Raw genomic sequence first — 21964 nt, 5'->3', positions numbered from 1 at the left:
AGAAAATGAAGTATCAAATTTCTCTTTCAACCAGTAAAGTCAGAGAGCTAATGAACTCAAAGACAGATGGGAAAATGTAAGACCATGCTAAGTTTCTTCATCTGGGAAATAAATTTGATTCACTGTAGGTCCTTTCCAAAATGAAAACTCTAATAGAATGATAAAACAAAATACATATCACAATATTTCCACCAAGTCTTTTTTTCTATGCCTTTACATAATTAAGTAGGCCATATGTCTACATACATTTGTATTCACCTTATTCCAGAAAAGAACTTTAGGGTTTGTTTTTCCAATAATGTGTAATTAATCTTATGTATGACTAAATGCATTGCTTATTATAAATTTAAATTGATTTTGAAATCCTGGCAAGTATATTTTCTACATTGTTAACAATGAAAACAAAACCCTTAATACTCTACATAAATCAAATTTTGACCTAGTAAATTAAGAGATACCACCACCACCACAACAAATAATAGCACTTTCAGAAACTGAAGCAGAGCAAAGGCTCATCTGTGTGCCGTTAATACTATCAACAATAACGACATTTATTAGTGCTGCCATATGCCACGCACTCTATATTTCTCTCATTTTCATAATAATCCTATGCAGTTACTATGCTTATTTTAAATACAAGGAGAGGGAGGCCTGAATTCAGTAACTTGTCCAAGGATACACAGAGGGAAAACATTAGAATTAGTATTTAAACTGGTCCATCTTCCTCGAAACTCTGGGTTCAACTTCCTCTGCCACATGACATCCTTTTAAAATAAGGTTTGGATTGCAAAGGGAAAGGGTGCAGGAGAAAAGGCTTAAGATGTGTTGAGAGTTTATTACTTGCTGGGATGCATGCATGGATGGTTGGTTAAATAGATGGATGGATAGACAGATAGATAGATGGATAGATGGATACAGATAGACAGATATAGATCAATATTTATGGTAACTGTGTGAGATAGATGTTATCATCTCCATTTTATAGGAACATAACATATTCATTCATATGCCCACCATCATTGCCCTAGAAATGTTGGAAAAGGAAATAAGTTTTGTGTGTGTGTGTGATGTTTCAAAATGCTCCCTCTCTCCATTCTACCACACAGCTTCATAAGTAACAAAGGAGAGTGAAAATAATTTGAAACAATTCAGCCCCAAAGCCAAAAATGGCAAAAGTCTGTGTCCACTGATATTTCTACATTTCAGTAAAATTAGTGCAGGAGAAAAGGAAACCTGACTGTTGGTCCAAATACATTAAAAATAACAGTCATGAGAATCCCATTCTTGTATTAAATAGTGCAAGAACACATTCATCTTTGAAAAGGATGTATTCATAAGCACCATATTTTATGAGAATTTGCAGATTTTAAAAGGCATAATATTGCCTAGTTGCCAGGATTTTTTCCACTTAGCATCCTTCAGCTCGGTATTGAAGATTCTGGAAAACACTTTCACCACTTTGTGAACCATATGCAGACTTTGATTCTTCTCCAAGTTTTTTTTTCGTTTGTTATTATCATCATCAGGGAGGATTACATCTCATCTACTTAGCTGTTAGAATGAAGATTTCAGTTTGGAGGAGAGCCGATTTCTTAAATAAAAAAAAAAGTTAGCTGCTTCAGGCAACAGTCCTTTTGATCTGCTCATTAACACTTTTCAAATGTTCGAGTGATGTGGGCATTCTTTGAGCTAGAAAATGTCAGTACAGGAGCCTGCAGCCAGCTTGATGCAATCATATGTTCCAATATTCAGAAAAGAGTGAAAAGAACTGTCAACAGTGAACTGCCTTGGATTAAAAAAAAAAAAAGATACTGTATAACGACTGTAGATCAAGTAGTATTTCAGAACCAGTTCTTGCCAGTGACAGAAACAAATGCCCAATTTATCAGCAATGTCATCTAAGCGCCTAAGAGCCCACAGACTTAGACAAATCATTCTTAGTGTTTACAAAAACTTGTTTAAAATATATGTAGGATTTCCTTTCATCCTTCCCTTTCTTTTTGATAAAATCAGAGAGCAAGTGTAGTGCTTTTCCTCTCATGAATACAAAATTCTCTGACATAAATATTTGGGAAGCCCTTTTCTGAATCCCACAAAGTTAGGTGCTTTCAACATCCAGACCAAGATATAGTCGAGGTTATCTCACCTCCCTTTCCTTTCCTCCTTGACAGACTCATCAATGTTCAAAGAGTCTGCTTTGAACAAATAAATAGCTACTTGGAAGTCTGGACAATAAATATAATTTTAAAGGTCAAATGAGGACTAGGGAGAACAGTGTGAGTTAAGTAAAGTGCTGCTGTCAAAGCAAATAAACTAAGACCAGCAAGGGTTTGATACCTTGTTTTGTAAATGATGCTCTGTTGGAAAACATCACCATGGAAGCAATAAGTACTAACAACACACTCTATTTCAAGGAGGCAACCAAACATAAATCATTTTAATTAATGGTGTAAGGAAGGCATATTAAAAATTTAAATTACTTCTGTTTTATTGTGCATTCTAAAAAAAAATCAGGCTGCTCTCAAAGTAACTCAATAAAGGCACCAACAGCCCTCCTCAACAATAAAAAACAAGTGCAATGTAGAAGCATTATTACTATTTGGAAGGAACAGCACAGCTGTTGCTGGCTAAGAAAATGATTCCATAGAGCTCCAGTCAGATATATCCTCATCACGAAAGCTCAACTTACTTATAAGAAAACTGGGCTTTAAAAAGATAACTTTTTAAATGTTTTTTTAAAATTAAGATTTATGAGATCTTTCTGTAATGTCTTAAATGCACTAAGGAAAAATGAGCTTGCAATTTTCCCTTGCAGATGGAGAACTTTGGCCAAGGACACTAGCTCAAAGTGAACATTTATCATTTCCAGCATATTTAGACATTTATTTGCAGCTGGATAACATACTCTAATTGACAACACTCCAGAAAGCCTTTGTTTCCCACGTCATTAACCTTACATCTGTAATTCTGGAGAATGTCTGGTTACTCCAAATGATGCAACTATAGGACTGTCAGTTCTGCCATCCTGATAGTAAAACAGATCTGCCATAAACTCAACATACATTCTAAGCTAACAATGATGAAAAGAGCTGTATTTTCTGATATCTCACTCATGATTCAGTACATGATTTTTTTAACCGTTCTTACCCCCTTTTTTAATTTAAGAGAAAAGGAAGGATGCTGCTGATGTTTGTTATAGAGAAGCGGTTAAAGGATGGATGTGAGGATACTCAATGAGCAGGATACAGACTCGTAAACAGACGGTGAGAAATAACTTCACACAAAAATGAAAACTTTCCCCCTTATGGAATAGTTTGCAAACTCAACATACTCTGTAATTCACTAATGGTAGCACCTAAAATTCCAGCTTTGCATAAGGGTTCTATTATTATTATCATCAGATAAAGTTCTCCAAATATCACTGGTTTAGATCCTATTTGTCATGGAAAACCTAGGTACACAGAGGACACAATTCTGCAACATTTAAAATGATATCATCTCTCTCCTTTATCCTTGAAATTACTCATTAAAATGAACTGAAAGATTGAAAAATTTAAAATAGTCTCATATTAAAAGCATCATTGGTGGCCAGATATTCTATTGCAGGGGGGTTTCTCTAACCTTTTTTATTCTATGTCCCTCTTTGGCAATCTGGTGAACCTATGAACCCCTTCCCAGAATAAATAAGCTAAATTAAAATACACAGGATTAAAAGGAATCCAACTGTATTGAAATATAACTGTAAAAATCTATTTTTAAAAGCAAGAAACCAAATCTGTGATACAGAAATACTATGTGCTTCTTTATTAATTCATTAAATTATGAAATATAATAGTAGGTCTAGGAACTATCATAATTTTTTGAAGTATAATTGACTTAAAATAGTATATTAGTTTCAGGTGTACAGCACAGTGATTCAATATTTTTATACCATACACACTTATAACAATATTATAGACTATTTTATCTGTGCTGTATATTACATCCCCATGACTAATTTATTTTATAACTTGTAGTTTGAACCTCTTAATCCCCTTCTCCTATTTCACCCATCACCCCTGCTCTCTCCTCTGGCAACCACTAGTTTGTTCTCTGTATCTGTGTCCGTTTCTGTTTTGCTATATTTGTTCCTTTGTTTTTAGGTTGCACATATAAGTGAAAACATATGGTATTTGTCTTCGTCTGTCATAATCTTGAAGTAGTGATATGTATCTGAATATGAATGGGATTGTTCTGGCCTCTTACATCAAATAACAAGCACCCTGAGAAAGCTGACCATGGAGCTTTGCTGTCAATAGGTTCTAATAACATATATAAGTTGGATACTTCTGAAAATTAGAAACCTGTTTCTTCGACAAATCCCTGGTCACTCTGAAACAGTGAGTAAATTCTACTCAGTATGTAAAGCATTGCATATTTACTTTACAGTTACTGAAAACAAAACAGAATGGTAATTCTAATTTTAAACAATGCATATTGGTTTTAATTGTCGTGGAAACATCTACCATCTTAAAACCTCTTGTACTTCATAAACAGTTTTTGTAATGAGTTGAACTAGAAACATATTACATGTGAATTCCCCAAATCAAGAGCCCTGAGCAGTGATTCTCAACTCTGGCAATTATCAGAATCATTTAGGAAATCTATTAGTTTCTTAAAGCAGCTACAACAAATTACCACCAACTTTGTGGTTTAAAACAACAGAAATTTATTTTCTTACAGTTCTGGATGCCAGGAGTCCAAACAGAGTCTTACAAAGCTAAAATCAGGTGTTAGAAGAGCTGATTGTTTCTTCAAGAGCCAGGGGAGTATCTGCTCCTTGCCCCTCCCAGCTTCTGGTGACTTTCAGCATTCCCTGCCTAGAAGCTGCATCACTTGAATCTCTGCCTCCATGGTCACACTGCCTGTTCCCCTTCTGTGGTCTTATCTCCTCTGCCTCCCTCTTATAACGGCACTTGTGATGGCATTTAGAGCCATCTAGGTCATCCTAGATAATCTCCCTATTTCAAGATCCTTAATTTAATCATAACTGCAAAGTCCCTTTTGCCATGTAAGATAACATTCACGGTTTCCAGGAATTAAGACCTGGATATATTTAGGGATCATTATTGAGCCTAATGGAGGGGCTTTCCTAAACCATACTGATCCCTGGAGATGTCTCACCCAACCACCCTTTCCCCTCAGAGAGAGGCACTACCAATGGAAATCTGACAGCTCCTACTCTGAGAGCCTTCCAGTTATTAGGAACAGAAAAACACCTGAGAACCACTGCTTAAGCTATAAGTAACACTGTCATCTCTGAGTCGTTAATTAAATATCTGTGAACTTTTAATCGCTGAACAATGAATGGTTAAATTATTTCATAAGATATTTTTTAAAAATATGAAATGATTGAATGAAGAATGTGTGACAGATATTGGTGCCTCCGTTCAGGGTTTTTTTTTCCAGTATTTCTATCTTGATAAGAGCTCCTGAGCATATGATTCCCAAAGAGGTGATTGCTGACATAATCTAAATGTACCTGAAAACAGACATTATAAGCTGTTTAATCATGTTTTAGTTGAAAGGTTAAATATTTGGCCCTAGTACTTAAAAGACAATCAAACCAAAGAAATTTGTAAAACACCAAGCTGAAATAAATACATTTCATTTCCCATGAAAAAGTAATATGACTGATAATGATAAAGTGCAAAATGATCCCTAATAATTTAATGCTGCTTAAAGATTGTTAAGCTACAGAAATATAGATCAATGGAACAGGATAGAAAGCCCAGAGATAAACCCAAGCACCTATGGTCAACTAATCTATGACAAAGGAGGAAAGAATATACAATGAAGAAAAGACAGTCTCTTCAATAAGTGGTGCTGGGAAAACTGGACAGCTACATGTAAAAGAATATAATTAGAACACTCCCTAACACCATACACAAAAATAAACTCAAAATGGATTAAAGACCTAAATGTAAGGCCAGACACTATAAAACTCTTAGAGGAAAACATAGGAAGAACACTCTTGGGCAAAAATCACAGCAAGATCTTTTTTGACCCACATCCTAGAGTAATGGAAATAAAAACAAAAATAAACAAATGGGACCTAATGAAAAAAGCTTCTGCACAGCAAAGGAAACTGTACACAAGATGAAAGACAACCCTCAACACTTTCTCCTCAAAATGGGAGAAAATAATGGCAAATGACTCAATTTACAAAGGATTAATCTCCGAAATATAGAAACAGCTCATACAGCTCAATATTAAAAAAAGCAAACAACCCAGTCCAAAAATGGGTGGAAGACCTAAATAGACATTTCTCCAAAGAAGACATACAGATGGCCAAGTAGCACATGAAAAGCTGCTTGACATCACTATTGTTAGAGAAATGCAAATCAAAACTACAATGAGGTATCACCTCACATTGGTCAGTATGGCCATCATAAAAAAATCTACCAAAAAAAAGAAAAAAAAAAAAAGAAATGAAAGAGGAGACATCAATACAGATTCCACAGATATTAACATTATAATAAAAGAATATTATAAACAATTTTATGCCTACAAATTTGATAACAGATTAAATGGATCAATTCTTTGACAGATGCAATGTGCCAAAACTCACACAGGAAGAAGTAGGTGATCTGAATAGGCTGATATGAAAAAAAAAAAAAATCTACAACAACAAATGCTGGAGCGGGTGTGGAGAAAAGGGAACCCTCTTGCACTGCTGGTGGGAATGTAAATTGATACAGCCGCTATGGAGAACAGTATGGAGGTTCCTTAGAAAACTAAAAATAGAATTACCATATGACCCAGCAATCCCACTATTGGGCATATATCCAGAGAAAACCATAATTCAAAAAGACACATGCACCCCAATGTTCATTGCAGCACTATTTACAATAGTCAGGTCACGGAAGCAATCTGGATGTCCATAGACAGACGAATGGATGAAGAAGATGTGGTACATATATACAATGGAATATTACTCAAGCATAAAAAGGAACAAAACTGGGTTGTTTGTAAAGACGTGGATGGACTTAGAGACTGTCATACAGAGTGAAGTAAGTCAGAAAGAGAAAAACAAATATCATATATTAATGTGTTTACGTGAAATCTAGAAAAATGGTACAGATGAACCTGTTTGCAAGGCATAAATAGAGACACAGACATAGAGAACAAACATATGGACACCAAAGTGGGAAAGGTGGGGTGGGATGAATTGGGAGATTGGGATTAACAGATATACACTAACTAATATGTATAAAATAGATAACTAATGAGAACCTGCTGTATAGCACAGGGACCTCCACTTTGCTGTACAGTAGAAACTAACACAACATTGTAAAACAACTATACCCCAACTAAAAACAAAATTTTTTAACTAACCACATGCTAATACCGACACTGCAGAAATATATTCTCTAACATAATCAGATAAATAACCTGCAACTGTACCATAACACCTTCTGGTACACTCAAGAGATTTGTTTTCACAAGGTTATAGTCTCCTTTTCCCCTTCTTTTCACATCACCTCCTCATTTTTCTCTAGTTCACTTAGCTTCCTTTTTATACTCCAACATTCTACATTTTGTTAGAGATACTTGCTCAGGCCATATTTCTTTTTTCATACAAATTTTAAAGGCTACACTCCATTTAAAGTTATTACAAAATAATGGTTATAATCCTTGTGTTGTATAATACATCCTTGTATCCTATCTTACACCCAGTAGTTTGTACCTGCCTCTCCCCAGCCCCTATATTGCTCCTCTCCCCTCCCGACTGCCATATCTAAGGTGCACTACCTGTAACGGGCTTTGCATTTCAATTGCTGATGGAACTCAGATGGATAAGACTTTATCCCCACCAGGACCAGACCTCAGCAACACATACAGGAAGCAAAGCTTCTTTCAGGGGATTACAGTGATCAAATCTTTCCAGTGGTTTCTCCTCATCCCTAGGGTGAGTTCAAATTCCCTCAAAGACATAGGAGGCCCTCCTTAATGGCATTCACGCCTGGATCCTAAACCATCTTTCACCACTCCCTTTCCCTGGCTCACTTGGCCTCAGCCTAGGACTTCCCAAAGCATGCCGAAATAACTTGTAATTCCACACACACTTCATGGGAAAAGTCCCTCATCAACTGCCAACATCTTATTCATTATTTAAAACTCAGTTTGGAGTCAGTAGCTCCATCCAGTTTCCGTGAAACAATCCCTCAACTCTGGCAAATCCCTCCTCCTTTGTGTTCTTTACACATGTTGCTATTGGGGTGCCCATAACCCTCCATTCACACTTTGCCCACTCTTCTGTGTTTCATATTAAAATGTGAGTTTCCATATCATATGATAGTCATTTCTGGACCCCAGTTCCAAGCCAGTACTGGCACATACTAGATTGCAAAGGGCTGAATGCAGAATTTACCTCTACCTTCTCCTTGCTTTCTTTTTTTTGAATTTTATTTTAATTATTTTTTATACCGCAGGTTCTTATTAGTTATGTATCTTATAAATATTAGTGTATATATGTCAGTCTCAATCTCCCAATTCATCACACCACCACCACCGCACCTCTCCCCACCTTTCCACCCTTGGTGTCCATACGTTTGTTCTCTACATCTGTGTCTCTATTTCCGCTTGCAAACTGGTTCATCTGTACTATTGTTCTAGATTCCACACATATGCATTAATATACAATATCTGTTTTCCTCTTTCTGACTTACTTCACTCTGTATGACAGTCTCTACAAATGACCCAATTTTGTTCCTTTTTATGGCGGAGTAATATTCCATTGTATATATGTACCACATCTTCTTCCTATCCATTTATCTGTTGATGGGCATTTAGGCTGCTTCCATGACCTGGCTATTGTAAATAGTGCTGCAATGAACATTGGGGTGCATGTGTCTTTTTGAATTATGGTTTTCTCTGGGTATATGCCCAGTAATGGGACTGCTGGATCATATGGTAATTCTATTTTTTGTTTTTTAAGGAACATCCATACTGTTCTCCATAGTGGCTGTATCAATTTACATTCCCACCAACAGTGCAAGAGGGTTGCCTTTTCTCCACACCCTCTCCAGCATTTGTTGTTTGTAGACTTTCTGATGATGACAATTCTAACTGGTGTGAGGTGATACCTCATTGTAGTTTTGATTTTCACTTCTCTAATAATTAGTGATGTTCAGCAGCTTTTCATGTGCCTCTTGGTCATCTGTATGTATTCTTTGGAGAAATGTCTATTTAGGTCTTCTACCCATTTTTTTATTGGTTTGTTTGGTTTTTTTAATATTGAGCTGTATGAGCTGTTTGTATATTTCAGAGATTAATCCTTTGTAAATTGAGTCATTTGCAAATATTTCCTCCCCTTCTGAGGGTTCATCCTGGTTATAGTTTACTTTGCTGTGCTGAAGATTTTAAGTTTCATTAGGCCCCATTTGTTTATTTTTGATTTTATTTCCATTTCTCTAGGAGGTGGGTCAAAAAAGATCTTGCTGTGATTTATGTTAAAGAGTGTTCTTCCTGTGTTTTTCTCTAAGAGTTTTATAGTATCTGGTCTTACATTTAGGTCTTTAATCCATTTTGAGTTTATTTTTGTGTACAGTGATAAGGAGTGTTTTAATTTCATTCTTTTACATGAGGCTTTCCAGTTTTCCCAGCACAACTTATTGAAGAGACTGTCTTTTCTCCAATGTATATCCTTACCTCCCTTGTCATAGATTAGCTGACCATAGATGCATGGGTTTATCTCTGGGCTTTCTATCCTGTTCCATTGATCTATATTTCTGTTTTTGTGCCAGTACCATACTGTCTTGATTACTGTATCTTTGTAATATATTCTGAAGTCAGGGCGTCAGATTCCACCAGCTCCATTTTTTTCCCGCAAGACTGCTTGGCTATTCGGGGTCTTTTGTGTCTCCATAAAAATTTTAAGATTTTTTGCTCTAGTTCTGCAAAAAAATGCTATTGGTAATTTGATAGGGATTGCATTGAATCTGTAGATTGCTTTGGGTAGTATAGCCATTTTCACAATATTGATTCTTCCAATCCAAGAACATGGTATATCTCTCCATCTGTTGGTATCATCTTCAATTTCTTTTATCAGTGTCTTATAGTTTTCTGCATACAGGTCTTTTGTCTCCCTAGGTAGGTTTATTCCTAGGTATTTTATTCTTTTTGTTGCAACGGTGACTGGGATTGTTTCCTTAATTTCTCTTTCTGATCTTTCATTGTTAATGTATAGGAATGCAAGAGATTTCTGTGCATTAATTTTGTCTCCTGCAACTTTACCAAATTCACTGATTAGCTCTAGTAGCTTTCTTGTGGCATTTTTAGGATTATCTATGTATAGTATTATGTCATCTGCAAACAGTGACAGTTTTACTTCTTTTCCAATTTGTATTCCTTTTATTTCTTTTTCTTCTCTGATTGCCATCACCAGGACTTCCAAAACTATGTTGAATAATAGTGGTGAGAGTGGACACCCTTATCTTCATCCTGATCTTAGAGGAAACACTTTCAGTAATCTTAGAGGAAATGCTCTCAAACCATTGAGAATGAAGTTTGCTCTGGGTTTGTCATATATGGCCTTTATTATGTTGAGCTAGGTTCCCTCTATGCCCACTTTCTGGAGAGTTTTTATCATAAATCGGTTCTGAATTTTGTCAAAAGCTTTTTCTGCATCTACTGAGATGATCATATGTTTTTCATTCTTCAATTTGTTAATATGGTATATCACATTGATTGATTTGTGTATATTGAAGAATCCTTGCATCCCTAGGATAAATCCCACTTGATCATGGTGTATGACCCTTTTAATGTGCTGTTGGATTCTGTTTGCTAGTAGTTTGTTGAGGATTTTTGCATCTATATTCATCAGTGATATTGTTCTGTAATTTTCTTTTTTTGTAGTGTCTTTGTCTGGTTTTGGTACCAGGGTGATGGTGGCCTTGTAGAATGAGTTTGGGAGTGTTCCTTCCTCTGCAATTTTTTGGAAGAGTTTGAGAAGGATGGGTATTATCTCTTCTGTAAATGTTTGATAGAATTCACCTGTGAAGCCATCTGGTCCTGGACTTCTGTTTGTTGGAAGATTTTTAATCACAGTTTCAATTTCATAACTTTTGATTGGTCTGTTCATATTTTCTATTTCTTCCTGGTTCAGTTTTGGAAGGTTACACCTTTCTAAGAATTTGTCCATTTCTTCCAGGTTGTCCATTTTATTGGCATAGAGTTGCTTGTAGTAGTCTCTTAGGATGCTTTGTATGTCTGCGGTGTCTGTTGTAACTTCTCCTTTTTCCTTTCTAATTTTATTGATTCGCGTCCTCTCCCTCTTTTTCTTGATGAGTCTGCCTAAAGGTTTATCAATTTTATTTAACTTCTCAAAGAACCAGCTTTTAGTTTTATTGATCTTTTCTATTGTTTTCTTTGTTTCTATTTCATTTATTTCTGCTCTGATCTTTATGATTTCTTTCCTTCTACTAACTTTGGGTTTCGTTTGTTCTTCTTTCTCTAGTTCCTTTTGGTGGAAGGTTATATTTTTTTTGAGATGTTTCTTGTTTCTTGAGGTAGGATTGTATTGCTATAAACTTCCCTCATAGAACTGCTTTTGCTGCATCCCATAGGTTTTGGATCATTGTGTTTTTGTTGTCATTTGTTTCTAGGTATTTTTTGATTTCCTCTTTGATTTCTTCGGTGATCTCTTGGTTATTTAGTAATGTATTGTTTAGCCTCCATGTGTTTGTGTTTCCTGTAGTTGATTTCTCATCTCATAGCATTGTGGTCAAAAAAGATGCTTGATATGATTTTAATTTTCTTAAATTTACCGAGGCTTGATTTGTGACTCAAGATTTGATCTATCCTGGAGAATGTTCCATGAGCACTTGAGAAGAAAGTGTAATTTGCTGTTTTCAGATGGAATGTCCTATAAATATCAATTAAATCTATCTGTTCTATTGTGTCATTTAAAGCTTGTGTTTCCGTATTAATTTTCAATCTGTATTATCTGTCTATCAGTGTAAGTGAGGTGATAAAGTCCCCCACTATTACTGTGTTACTGTCGATTTCCTCTTTTATATGTGTTAGCATTTGCCTTATGTATTGAGGTGCTCCTATGTTGGGTGCATATAGATTTATAATTGTTATATCTTCTTCTTGGATTGATCCATTGATCATTATGTATTAACCTTCCTTGTCTCTTACTTTTTTTTAGTCTATTTTTTCTGATATGAGTATTGCTACTCCAGCTTTCTTTGGATTTCTATTCACATGGAATATCTTTTTCCATCCCCTCACTTTCAGGCTGTATGTGCCCCTAGGTCTGAAGTTGCTCTCTAGTAGACAGCATATATATGGGTCTTGTTCTTGTTTCCATTCAGTGAGCCTGTGTCCTTTGGTTGGAACATTTAATCCATTCACATTTAAGGAAATTATTGATATGTATGTTCCTTTCAACATTTTCTTAATTGTTTTGGGTTTGTTTTTGTAGGTCCTTTTCTTCTCTTGTGTTTCCCACTTAGAGATGTTCCTTTAGCATTTGTTGTAGAGCTGGTTTGGTGGTGCTGAATTCTCTTAGCTTTTGCTTGTCTTTAAAGCTTTTGATTTCCCCTTTGAATCTGAATGAGATCCTTGCTGGGTAGAGCAATCTTGGTTGTAAGTTCTTCCCTTTCATCACTTTAAATATATCATGCCACTCCCTTCTGGCTTGTAGAGTTTCTGCTGAGAAATCAGCTGTTAACCTTATGGGAGTTCCCTTGTATGTTATTTGTTGTTTTTTCCTTGTTGCTTTTAATAATTTTTCTTTGTCTTTAATTTTTGTCAACTTGATTACTATGTGTCTCAGCATGTTTCTCCTTGGGTTTATCCTGCCTGGGACTCTTTGCGCTTCCTGGACTTGGGTGGCTATTTCCTTTCCCATGTTAGGGAAGTTTTCGACTATAATCTATTCAAATATGTTCTCGGGTGCTTTCTTTCTCTCTTTTCCTTCTGGGATCCCTGTAATGTGAATGTTGGTGTGTTTAATGTTGTCCCAGAAGTATTTTAGGCTGTCTTCATTTCTTTTCATTATTTTTTCTTCATTCTGTTCCACAGCAGTGAATTCCACCCTTCTGTCTTCCAGGTCACTTACCCGTTTTTCTGCCTCAGTTATTCTGCTATTGGTTCCTTCTAGTGTATTTTTCATTTCAGTTATTGTATTATTCATCTCTGTTTGTTTGTTCTTTAATTCTTCTAGGTCTTTGTTAAACATTTCTTGCATCTTCTCGATCTTTGCCTCCATTATTTTTCCGAGGTCCTGGATCATCTTCACTATCATTATTCTGAATTCTTTTTCTGGAAGGTTGCCTATCTCCACTTCATTTAGTTGTTTTTCTGGGGTTTTATCTTGTTCCTTCATCTGGTACATAGTCCTCTGCCTTTTCATCTTGTCTATCTTTCTGTGAATGTGGTTTTCATTCCACAGGTTGCAGGATTGTAGTTCTTGCTTCTGCTGTCTGCCCTCTGGTGGATGAGGCTATCCAAGAGGCTTGTGCAAGCTTCCTGATGGGAAGGACTGGTGGTGGGTAGAGCTGGGTATTGTTCTGGTGGGCAGAGCTCAGTAAAACTTCAATCCACTTGTCTGCTGATGGGTGGGGCTGAGTTCCCTCCCTGTTGGTTGTTTGGCCTTAGTTGAGCCAGCAGTGGAGCCTACAGGCCCTTTGGTGGGGCTAATGGTGGACTCTGGGAGGGCTCACACCAAGAATTATTTCTCAGAACTTCTGTTGCCAGTGTCCTTGTACCCGTTGTGAGACACAGCCATCCCCGTCTCTGCAGGAGCCCTCCAATACTAGTAGATAGGTCTGGTTCAGTCTCCTATGGGGTCACTGCTCCTCCCCCTGGGTCCTGACGCACACACTACTTTGTGTGTGCCCTCTAAGAGTACAGTCTCTGTTTCCCCCAGTCCTGTCGAAGTCCTGCAATCAAATCTTGCTAGTCTTCAAAGTCTGATTCCCTAGGAACTCCTCCTCCCATTGCCTGACCCCCAGGTTGGGAAGCCTGACATGGGGCTCAGAACCTTCACTCCAGTGGGTGGACTTCTGTGGTATAAGTGTTCTCCAGTTTGTCAGTCACCCACCCAGCGGTTATAGGATTTGATTTTATTGTGATTGTGCCTCTCCTACTGTCTCATTGTGGCTTCTCCTTTGTCTTTGGATGTGGGTATCTTTTTTGGTGAGTTCCAGTATCTTCCTGTTAATGACTGTTCAGCAGTTAGCTGTGATCCCAGTGGTCTCGCAAGAGGGAGTGAGCGCATGTCCTTCTACTCCACCATCTTGAACCAATCTCTCTCTCTCCCTGCTTTTAAACCTAGTTTAAACCTAGTTTAAGTTTTATGCTCTGATTCATTTATTCCTAGGTCTAAATGCAAGCTCATGTTCAGGGCTAGCTGCTCTACAGTCTGTATTTCTAAATGTAAAATAAAGATGTTTCTCTCTATTAAGTAAGTTGCAGAAATTAGTAAGCATTCATGATGCTTCTGAGAATAGGAAGCCCTCCTGACATTGTAAAAACATGCCTTAATGGTGTCCCTCTGTGCCTTGCATAAAGAAATATACTGCATGATTCCCAGTCTGCAGAGACCCAGGGATGGAATGGATCTATTCTCACCACCTGATGATTGAATCTTCTCTATCATACCCCATTTGATGGTGGAGACTTCATTTGAGTACATCTAGCAACCTCCCAAAGAAGCCCATTTCAGTCTTCACAAGCGTCCTTTTAAAATACCACTTTGGGGCTTCCCTGATGGCACAGTGGTTGAGAGTCCACCTGCCGATGCAGAGGACACGGGTTCGTGCCCTGGTCCGGGAAGATCCCACATGCCGCGGAGCGGCTGGGCCCGTGAGCCATGGCCGCTGAGCCTGCGCGTCCGGAGCCTGTGCTCCGCAACGGGAGAGGCCACAGCAGTGAGAGGCCCGCATACTGCAAAAAAAAATAATAATAATAATATAAAATAAAATACCACTTTGACACTTTTGAGCCCTCTGGTCAGTATTATATGAAATTGCAAAGTAATGAAATAAGGAAATCCACCATTGTGAAGTTTAAATTAGAAAAACAAGGAGCACACATCACATTAAGGCACCTTTTTGCTTTTTAATTTGAGACTCAAGAGTGCTAGCTAGCCTAAAATCACCATATCTAAGACAATCAAGATTACTACAGGAAACCGTCTGAGCATAAATTGCTATAGCAGGAAACTGATTAGTTCAGCAAAGAGACAGGATGTTTCTTGTCTCTACTGTTGTCTAAGTTAATTCTGTGCCTCCTCCATGGGCCAACTGCTCTGAGATAAAGGATTGTAAAGTTGTCTCATGAAAGCAGACTGAAGTACAATGAATAATAAACGCAGGAGTAATACAAAGCACTGCCTGAAGTTGCAAGGAAGCGGAAATCAGTCAGCAGCAGGGAGGGAGAAAAAGGCAGTCTAGTAATATTATGTAAAACACTACTCTGACCTACAGAATATAAAGTTCTGTATAAAGTGCTGATAAGGAAAGGAATATTATCAAAATAGGTAGTAGCATGCTTTGAAGGAGCGCTTCTTCAGAATAACCTTTTCTACGAAGCCTGAACAGTCCAAGTTGTATTGCTTGAAACGTGCTGATGTTTTTTACTCAACGTTCCGCCCTGTGGCAGGAAAAATAATGGCTCTATAAAGATGTCCCCATCCTAATTCCCTGGAATTGTGAATAAATTGCCTTCCAGGGCCAAAGAGACTTTGCAGATGTGATTAAGGTTAAGGACCTTGAGATAGGAGATCATCCTGGATTATCCAGGTGGGTCAAACCTAATCACATGGTTCCTTAACACTGGAGGTCCTTTCCCAGCTGGGCTCAGAGTCAGAGGAACATAGGACTACAGAATAATGGTGACAAAGATGCAACGTGGCTGGCTCTAAAGGTGGAGGAAGGGGCTCACAAGGCAAGGAATGGAGGTGACTTCTAGAGGCTGGAAAACGCAAGGGAACAGATTCTGTTCTAGAGCATTAAGAGAGGAATGTATCACTGCGGATACCTTTTAACCCAGTTTAGCTCAGTGAGACCCATGTTGGATCTGTGATTACATAACTTAGATAATAAATTTGATACCAAATGTGTGGCAATTTGTTACAGTAGCGCTAGAAAGCTTATTACCCATATTCTTTCAGCAGTTTGACTCAAACATGAAAGATGACACAACCTGAAATCAGCTGTTGTAACTTCAAAAGTGACTGTTTAACAGATACCCTAACATTTGCACATGACTTATTTCTAAAATGTTTTTCTAAGAGGCAAACAGAGAAGGTCCTGAAATAGTAGATCTTTCAAAGAAGTAATGAAACATTCAATAAGCACTGAAAAAAAACCAAACAAACTGACAGATTATCAACCTCTCTCAATGAATCCAGCAGAACATATCATTCAATTTTCTTGAAATTCTTTTGTACTTGCATGGAAAACCCTTTATTCCTACAACCTGTCCTATCTTCTTTTCCCCTTCTTCCCCCAAATCTGATTTTGAAGCCTTTTTTTGATGAAGTTTTATAATAAACATTTATTGGCATGCATGAATACAATTTATTATAATGACAAAAACTATTAAAATTCAATTTGCTAATTGAAACTTTGCTGTTGTTGAATATTGATTCATATTTCAGCCTTACTTTACACCTTGATGTTTAAAAAAAAAAAAGAGTAGGATTTCAAATGCTCACTCACCACTTTGCAGCAAAGGGGCCAAAACCACCACATCAAACCGATGCCCAAGAGTAGCAGTAACACCAAAATAGCAATGATGGCTGCAATCCCACTAGACTAGAGGAAGCACAAAACAAAAACAAGGATGTCAGCAAAGTTTAGGGTCAAATCCCAAACACATATTTTTTAAGGAAACATCAGGAAAAGTTACAGAAAACATCATAATCTTAAACCAGATTTCTCTCATATTCCTTTAAATTCTATAAATTACCTTATACCCTATTTATATTATATTTTACTTTATTACATTTATATAATATATTAAGTATATTATAATCTATTTGTATTAAATTTCCTTATATTATATTTCATGTATATTAAGATAGGCAGTAATTAGTATAAACATCTTCCAAACTGTTTGAAATTATGCCTTAAAAAAAAAAAGGAAAAATCACAATTTGGGTTTGTGCGAATGGTCTGTATGGTCCCTACCTTTTGTCTCTGGGAAAGGATTATTCTGGTTACAAGCATGATTACCTCTAGGCAGAATTTATGCAGAATTTTCCCAGACTTTTTGATAATGGAAAATTATTTACTTTATATATTTAAATGGTAGGACAAGATGATTATCAAAAATCACCAATCAGGTGGCAAACCAACAACAATCGTTCTTGTATGCATCAGAAAAGAATGCAACCTCATGCGTTCATATATCAGAAGACGCCTCAGGGCAGCTCAAGCACTACCCACACAAGAACCACACTGGTGCTTTTTCACTTTCTAATGACGATCTCCTCCAGGTCTAACACCCCTGCTCTGGGCTCTGCCTCTGACCCCCTTCTTCTACCAAATACCTCCACATCCTATAAGGCTTAGCTTAAGCCACTTCCTCAGGAAGACTTCCTTGTACCTTCTGGCTAGAAAATGCCCCTCCTTACTGTACAAGGCATAGTTCTCTGTACTTTAATCTTAGCATTTATCACAATATATTTACTGATTTATTTGCTTATTTATTTATGATGAACTACAATTTTTTATTTAATTTGTCTTTTCTATATTCACTGTGAGCTCTAGGAAGGCAGCACCTATGCCCAACCTACTTAATAATGTGTACTCCATGTCTGGCACTTAAAACTATTTACTAAGAGAATGAACTCCAAATAAATAAGACTGAAAAAGCCACAAAAACAAAGAAGAGTGTTTGCTGAATTTTTAGTGCAGAGATAAAGTTTCCAAGAGAACGAGCTGTCTCTTCCAAACCACTGCTCTCCAGGATCCCCAGTAATCATGTTTGGTTTGTGGGGGGTTTTTTTTTGCGGGGGGAGGGGAAGATTTCAAGGAAGAAAAAAAAAAAACTGTAAATAAATCAATACACTGTCTGGGTGGAAATTTGGGCCTTTATAAGGCAGCTTTTCAGGGATACATTTCCTATCATTCCAAACAAATAAGTAGTACAAGCCCAGAAGTCAAGGCAACAGCCACATTTAGCCCAAGAGCTGACAGAGAGAAAGGCTGAGTGGGAAGAACCTATCAGTTTCCATCTTAGAATAGCATTGTCTTAAAAATATTAGTCTGGAGGTCTAATTTTAAGCAAGTTGTTTAATTTCTCAGGGACTCCATTTTCTAATCTACAAAATAAGAAAGTCAGTTGTTCCCAAAGCATAAACTCTTTGTGGCAAAGCTATAACGAGGCTATCTCTCTTATAAAAGCACTGCACACATTAGCATATTTTTAAAGCCCTGAATGGCTCTGTAGTAAAAAAGAACAGTCCAACTTATATCAACACAGGTCAATTTTTTTTTTCTCATAACATTATCAATATCCTATAGAACTCGGATTTCCTAGAATCCATTTTGGGAAATGTTAGGATTGATCAAAGCTAAGAGACTTTCAGATGTTGAAGCAACAATGGTGGTAGCATTTAATTAGAACATTTTATAATGGAATTTGAATTGTAATACATAATAACCTATGCATAAAGAGATAATGATTTTTATGTAAACAGTTATTTGTAAATAACTGAAAAGAGAAGAGAAGGTACTTTTCAAAAGTATTACTTTAGGGAGTGCTAGCAAAATATACTTGGTAGAGCTAATCACAAAAATCTTGAAATGTGTGTCACAGTTTCCCTATATCATTTGTTAGTATCACAATGGAAAAAAAAGAAAAAGCGATTACCATATATTGACTTGGAAACTATCTCCAAACAGATCAATTTTCAAAGATGTTGATTACTAACAGCACTTCCGTTTTAGTAAATCCATTAAAAAAATAACTTTAAAAATAATTCTCAAAGCAGCATAGACCATAAATAAAACATGTATTAATTTCAGAAATTATTTTTAGAAAAAGATTAAGAATCAAGTATACATGAACAATTAAAGCTATCCTTTGATTTCTAATTTTGCATCTGGATGCAAGAGGGAATAACCATACAAGCTATTTATGTAACTAATGTTAGGTTGCAAATGAACCAAAACAGACACCACCAAAATATCACCTAGAATCCTTGAGTATGTCATTTAATTTATTTTTCAGAAGACAACAAAAATAACTACAGAAACTTCACACACAGACACATACACATACAATCTTCATGAAGCTCTAATATTTACTATTAGACCATTCTTAAGGCACGTCAAGATGTTACCACATATTTACCATAAAAAATTAATTTAAGGGCTTCCCTGGTGGCGCAGTGGTTGAGAGTCCGCCTGCCAATGCAGGGGACACAGGTTCGTGTCCCAGTCCGGGAAGATCCCATATGCCGTGGAGCGGCTGGGCCCGTGAGCCATGGCTGCTGAGCCTGCGCGTCCGGAGCCTGTGCTCCGCAACGGGACAGGCCACAACAGTGAGAGGCCCACGTACCGCAAAAAAAAAAAAAAAATTAATTTAAAATTTAAGAAATGAGAAGACATGCAGTCATCTTGCAACTTCTTGATGTACAATTTAGTAGAATGAAAGTGTAAGCTCAACATGTGATCACTGATGTAACCTAAACATCTAAATCAGTGTCTTGCACACAGAAAGTTCTGTGTGTGTGTGTGTGTGTGCGCGCACGCATGTGTGTGTGTGTGTGCATGTGTGTGTGTGTGTGTGTCAGAGAGAGAGAGAGAGAGAGGAGATAAATACTTTATAGGAAATTTCCTGGCAAATATCTAAGTTCTCTGGCCTCAAAACCAAAGAAAGTAATTCAGAGCACACATCAGGATACTTATGAAAACACTCTAAGTGCAACTTTCTACACAGAATTCTAAACGTTCACGAACAAATCATACAATTCTCCATAGGCTTGATTATACTAAGCTCTGAAATCTAGACAAGAATATAATGGGAAAAGAATGTCAAAGAAATACATAGAAAACTATGATATCCTATGGGAGAAGTGTTGTCAAATGTATAAATTCATGATTCCACCTTCAAATATGAAGTCTTACATAAGATAACCCCGACCTGTGACCATTCATGTATGGAATGAATGCAGCCTTCCCCACCAGACCTTTCCCACATGAGGATTGAGCCATGACATCCATGGAAATGCTCACCATGTGGCTGTGCACACCACTTCCAAAAGGGTTGTATGAACATTTGTTTTTCCCTTTTCTTAGAATTCAAATCCTATGTTCAGAAATAAGGACGTGAAACTGGAGGGTGTGAATATGCTAAAAGTTTAGTGGTTAGTTTTTTCTTTTTACAAATGTGTCATGAGCAGGAAATTCGGAAAATCATACTGACAGAATATAAAGTAGATGGGCTGGCCATGATAGGCAGTCAAAATTCTTGGATTTTCTTTCAAAAATGCCCCAGTTAGGAACACTGACAAAACATTATGCACATCCAGATGCAAACATACATTTAGTATAATAATATTATTATCTCAACTGATTCTGAAAATTAGTCTACAAGAAAACTGACTATGAAAATACACACTTTCTGAAGACCTACAGACTTAATCTTTATCACATTTAAGAGAAGCATGATGGAAAACAGGTCACAGTAAGCAAAGAATTTAATGCAACCCGAAATTGCCATAAACACAGCCCTGGATGCCCCGGTCCCAGACATTAGCTCAGTTCACTGTATACAAATCTAGGCTTTCCCAGTTCCTTTGTTTTGATTTGCCAGAGCCGTTATCAGAGCATGAAAGACTTCAGCCATGAAAGGGAAATAATTTCATTGCTCACATAACTTTATAAACAAATTAAGAAAAGGTCAAACACACAGATTTCAGTCCTATGAGCAGATACTATGCTGCAGAGTCAGATGAAACTAGATCTGGTTACGCAGAGTTATGTATCATAGGTGGAAACTAAAAGCCTCTCACCTCTGTTTAGGTGTGCTGCTCTTTAAACACTAGGCAGTTAAAAAGCTGCCAAAGCTATAATGTTGCACAAGTCTTCATGAAGCCCACAGGTTAGTTGGTGGGACAACCCTTGAACACACAATCATAAATGTGAGAAGTATGGAAGGAGAGTACAACAGAAACAGGGCAAAGCAGGAACTAGCCTGGTCTGGGGTTCTGAAAGGACCTCCTGAGAAAGTATAAGAAAGCCCAGGAAGGGAGAGGAGGTCGAATGAGTGGCTCATTGCAAGAACAAGAAAAGACAACTTTGTCTGAAAAATAGAATTTGAGAGGGCTTGGTAGCACCTGAAGCAGCTGAAGAAAACAATGAAACACAAATTTCTGGAAAGCAGTAATCCTCTTTATAACAGAGAGAATTGGCCAATTGTTGGGTTAATATCCATTTGTTAGATGACCTTCCAATCAGCCATTTGTTGGATCAATTCTTCCTAGCTATAGTTCTGAACAAGTAGCATTTTCAGATGTCTACAAAGACAGTTAGCTGAGGAGTCCAGTTGGAGATTTAGTACCCAGATGTTGGCCAAGGCTTTGAAGCCAAAACTCTTTTAAGTGTTAAGTTGGGGACATACCAGAACCTTGAGCTTGATTTTAGGGTAAAAGGAATATATTTTCTAGTCATCCTGGACACATTCAGTCTTTGAACTTCATCTGCATCTAATTTCCTTTTCTTCATTAAAAGGAAGTTATAATGTACAACGAAAAACTTCACTCCGCCAAATAGAACTGAAATTCTAGCTAACAGAATAACAGATGTATGGAAACAAATCAGAGTCACTACTGTACTTGCAAAACAACTATGGGAAAAGAGGAATCACTCAAAAATTTCAAACGTGTGTGAATAGCCTGTTGCAATCTATCTAGAAAATAATTAATCACAGCAACCACATTAGAATAAAACAGACA

The 21964-nt window shown here is 37.0% G+C and overlaps 1 protein-coding gene across 2 annotated transcripts in view; it reads right to left on the bottom strand.

Annotated features, from left to right (window-relative positions):
• The window catches only part of ANTXR2 (ANTXR cell adhesion molecule 2), a 165678-nt gene that overhangs the window by 75227 nt on the left and 68487 nt on the right, over nucleotides 1–21964 (bottom strand). For both annotated transcript variants that reach the window (XM_060012293.1, XM_060012291.1), the window contains exon 12: nucleotides 16719–16814. In XM_060012293.1, the coding sequence (XP_059868276.1) occupies nucleotides 16719–16814 (96 nt within the window). The remainder of the gene's footprint in view (nucleotides 1–16718; nucleotides 16815–21964) is intronic.

Source organism: Delphinus delphis, chromosome 5 (assembly GCF_949987515.2).
Source record: "Delphinus delphis chromosome 5, mDelDel1.2, whole genome shotgun sequence".
Taxonomy (NCBI): domain Eukaryota; kingdom Metazoa; phylum Chordata; class Mammalia; order Artiodactyla; family Delphinidae; genus Delphinus; species Delphinus delphis.
Note: the sequence above shows the minus strand (reverse complement) of the source record. Positions and strands in the feature narration are given on the sequence as shown.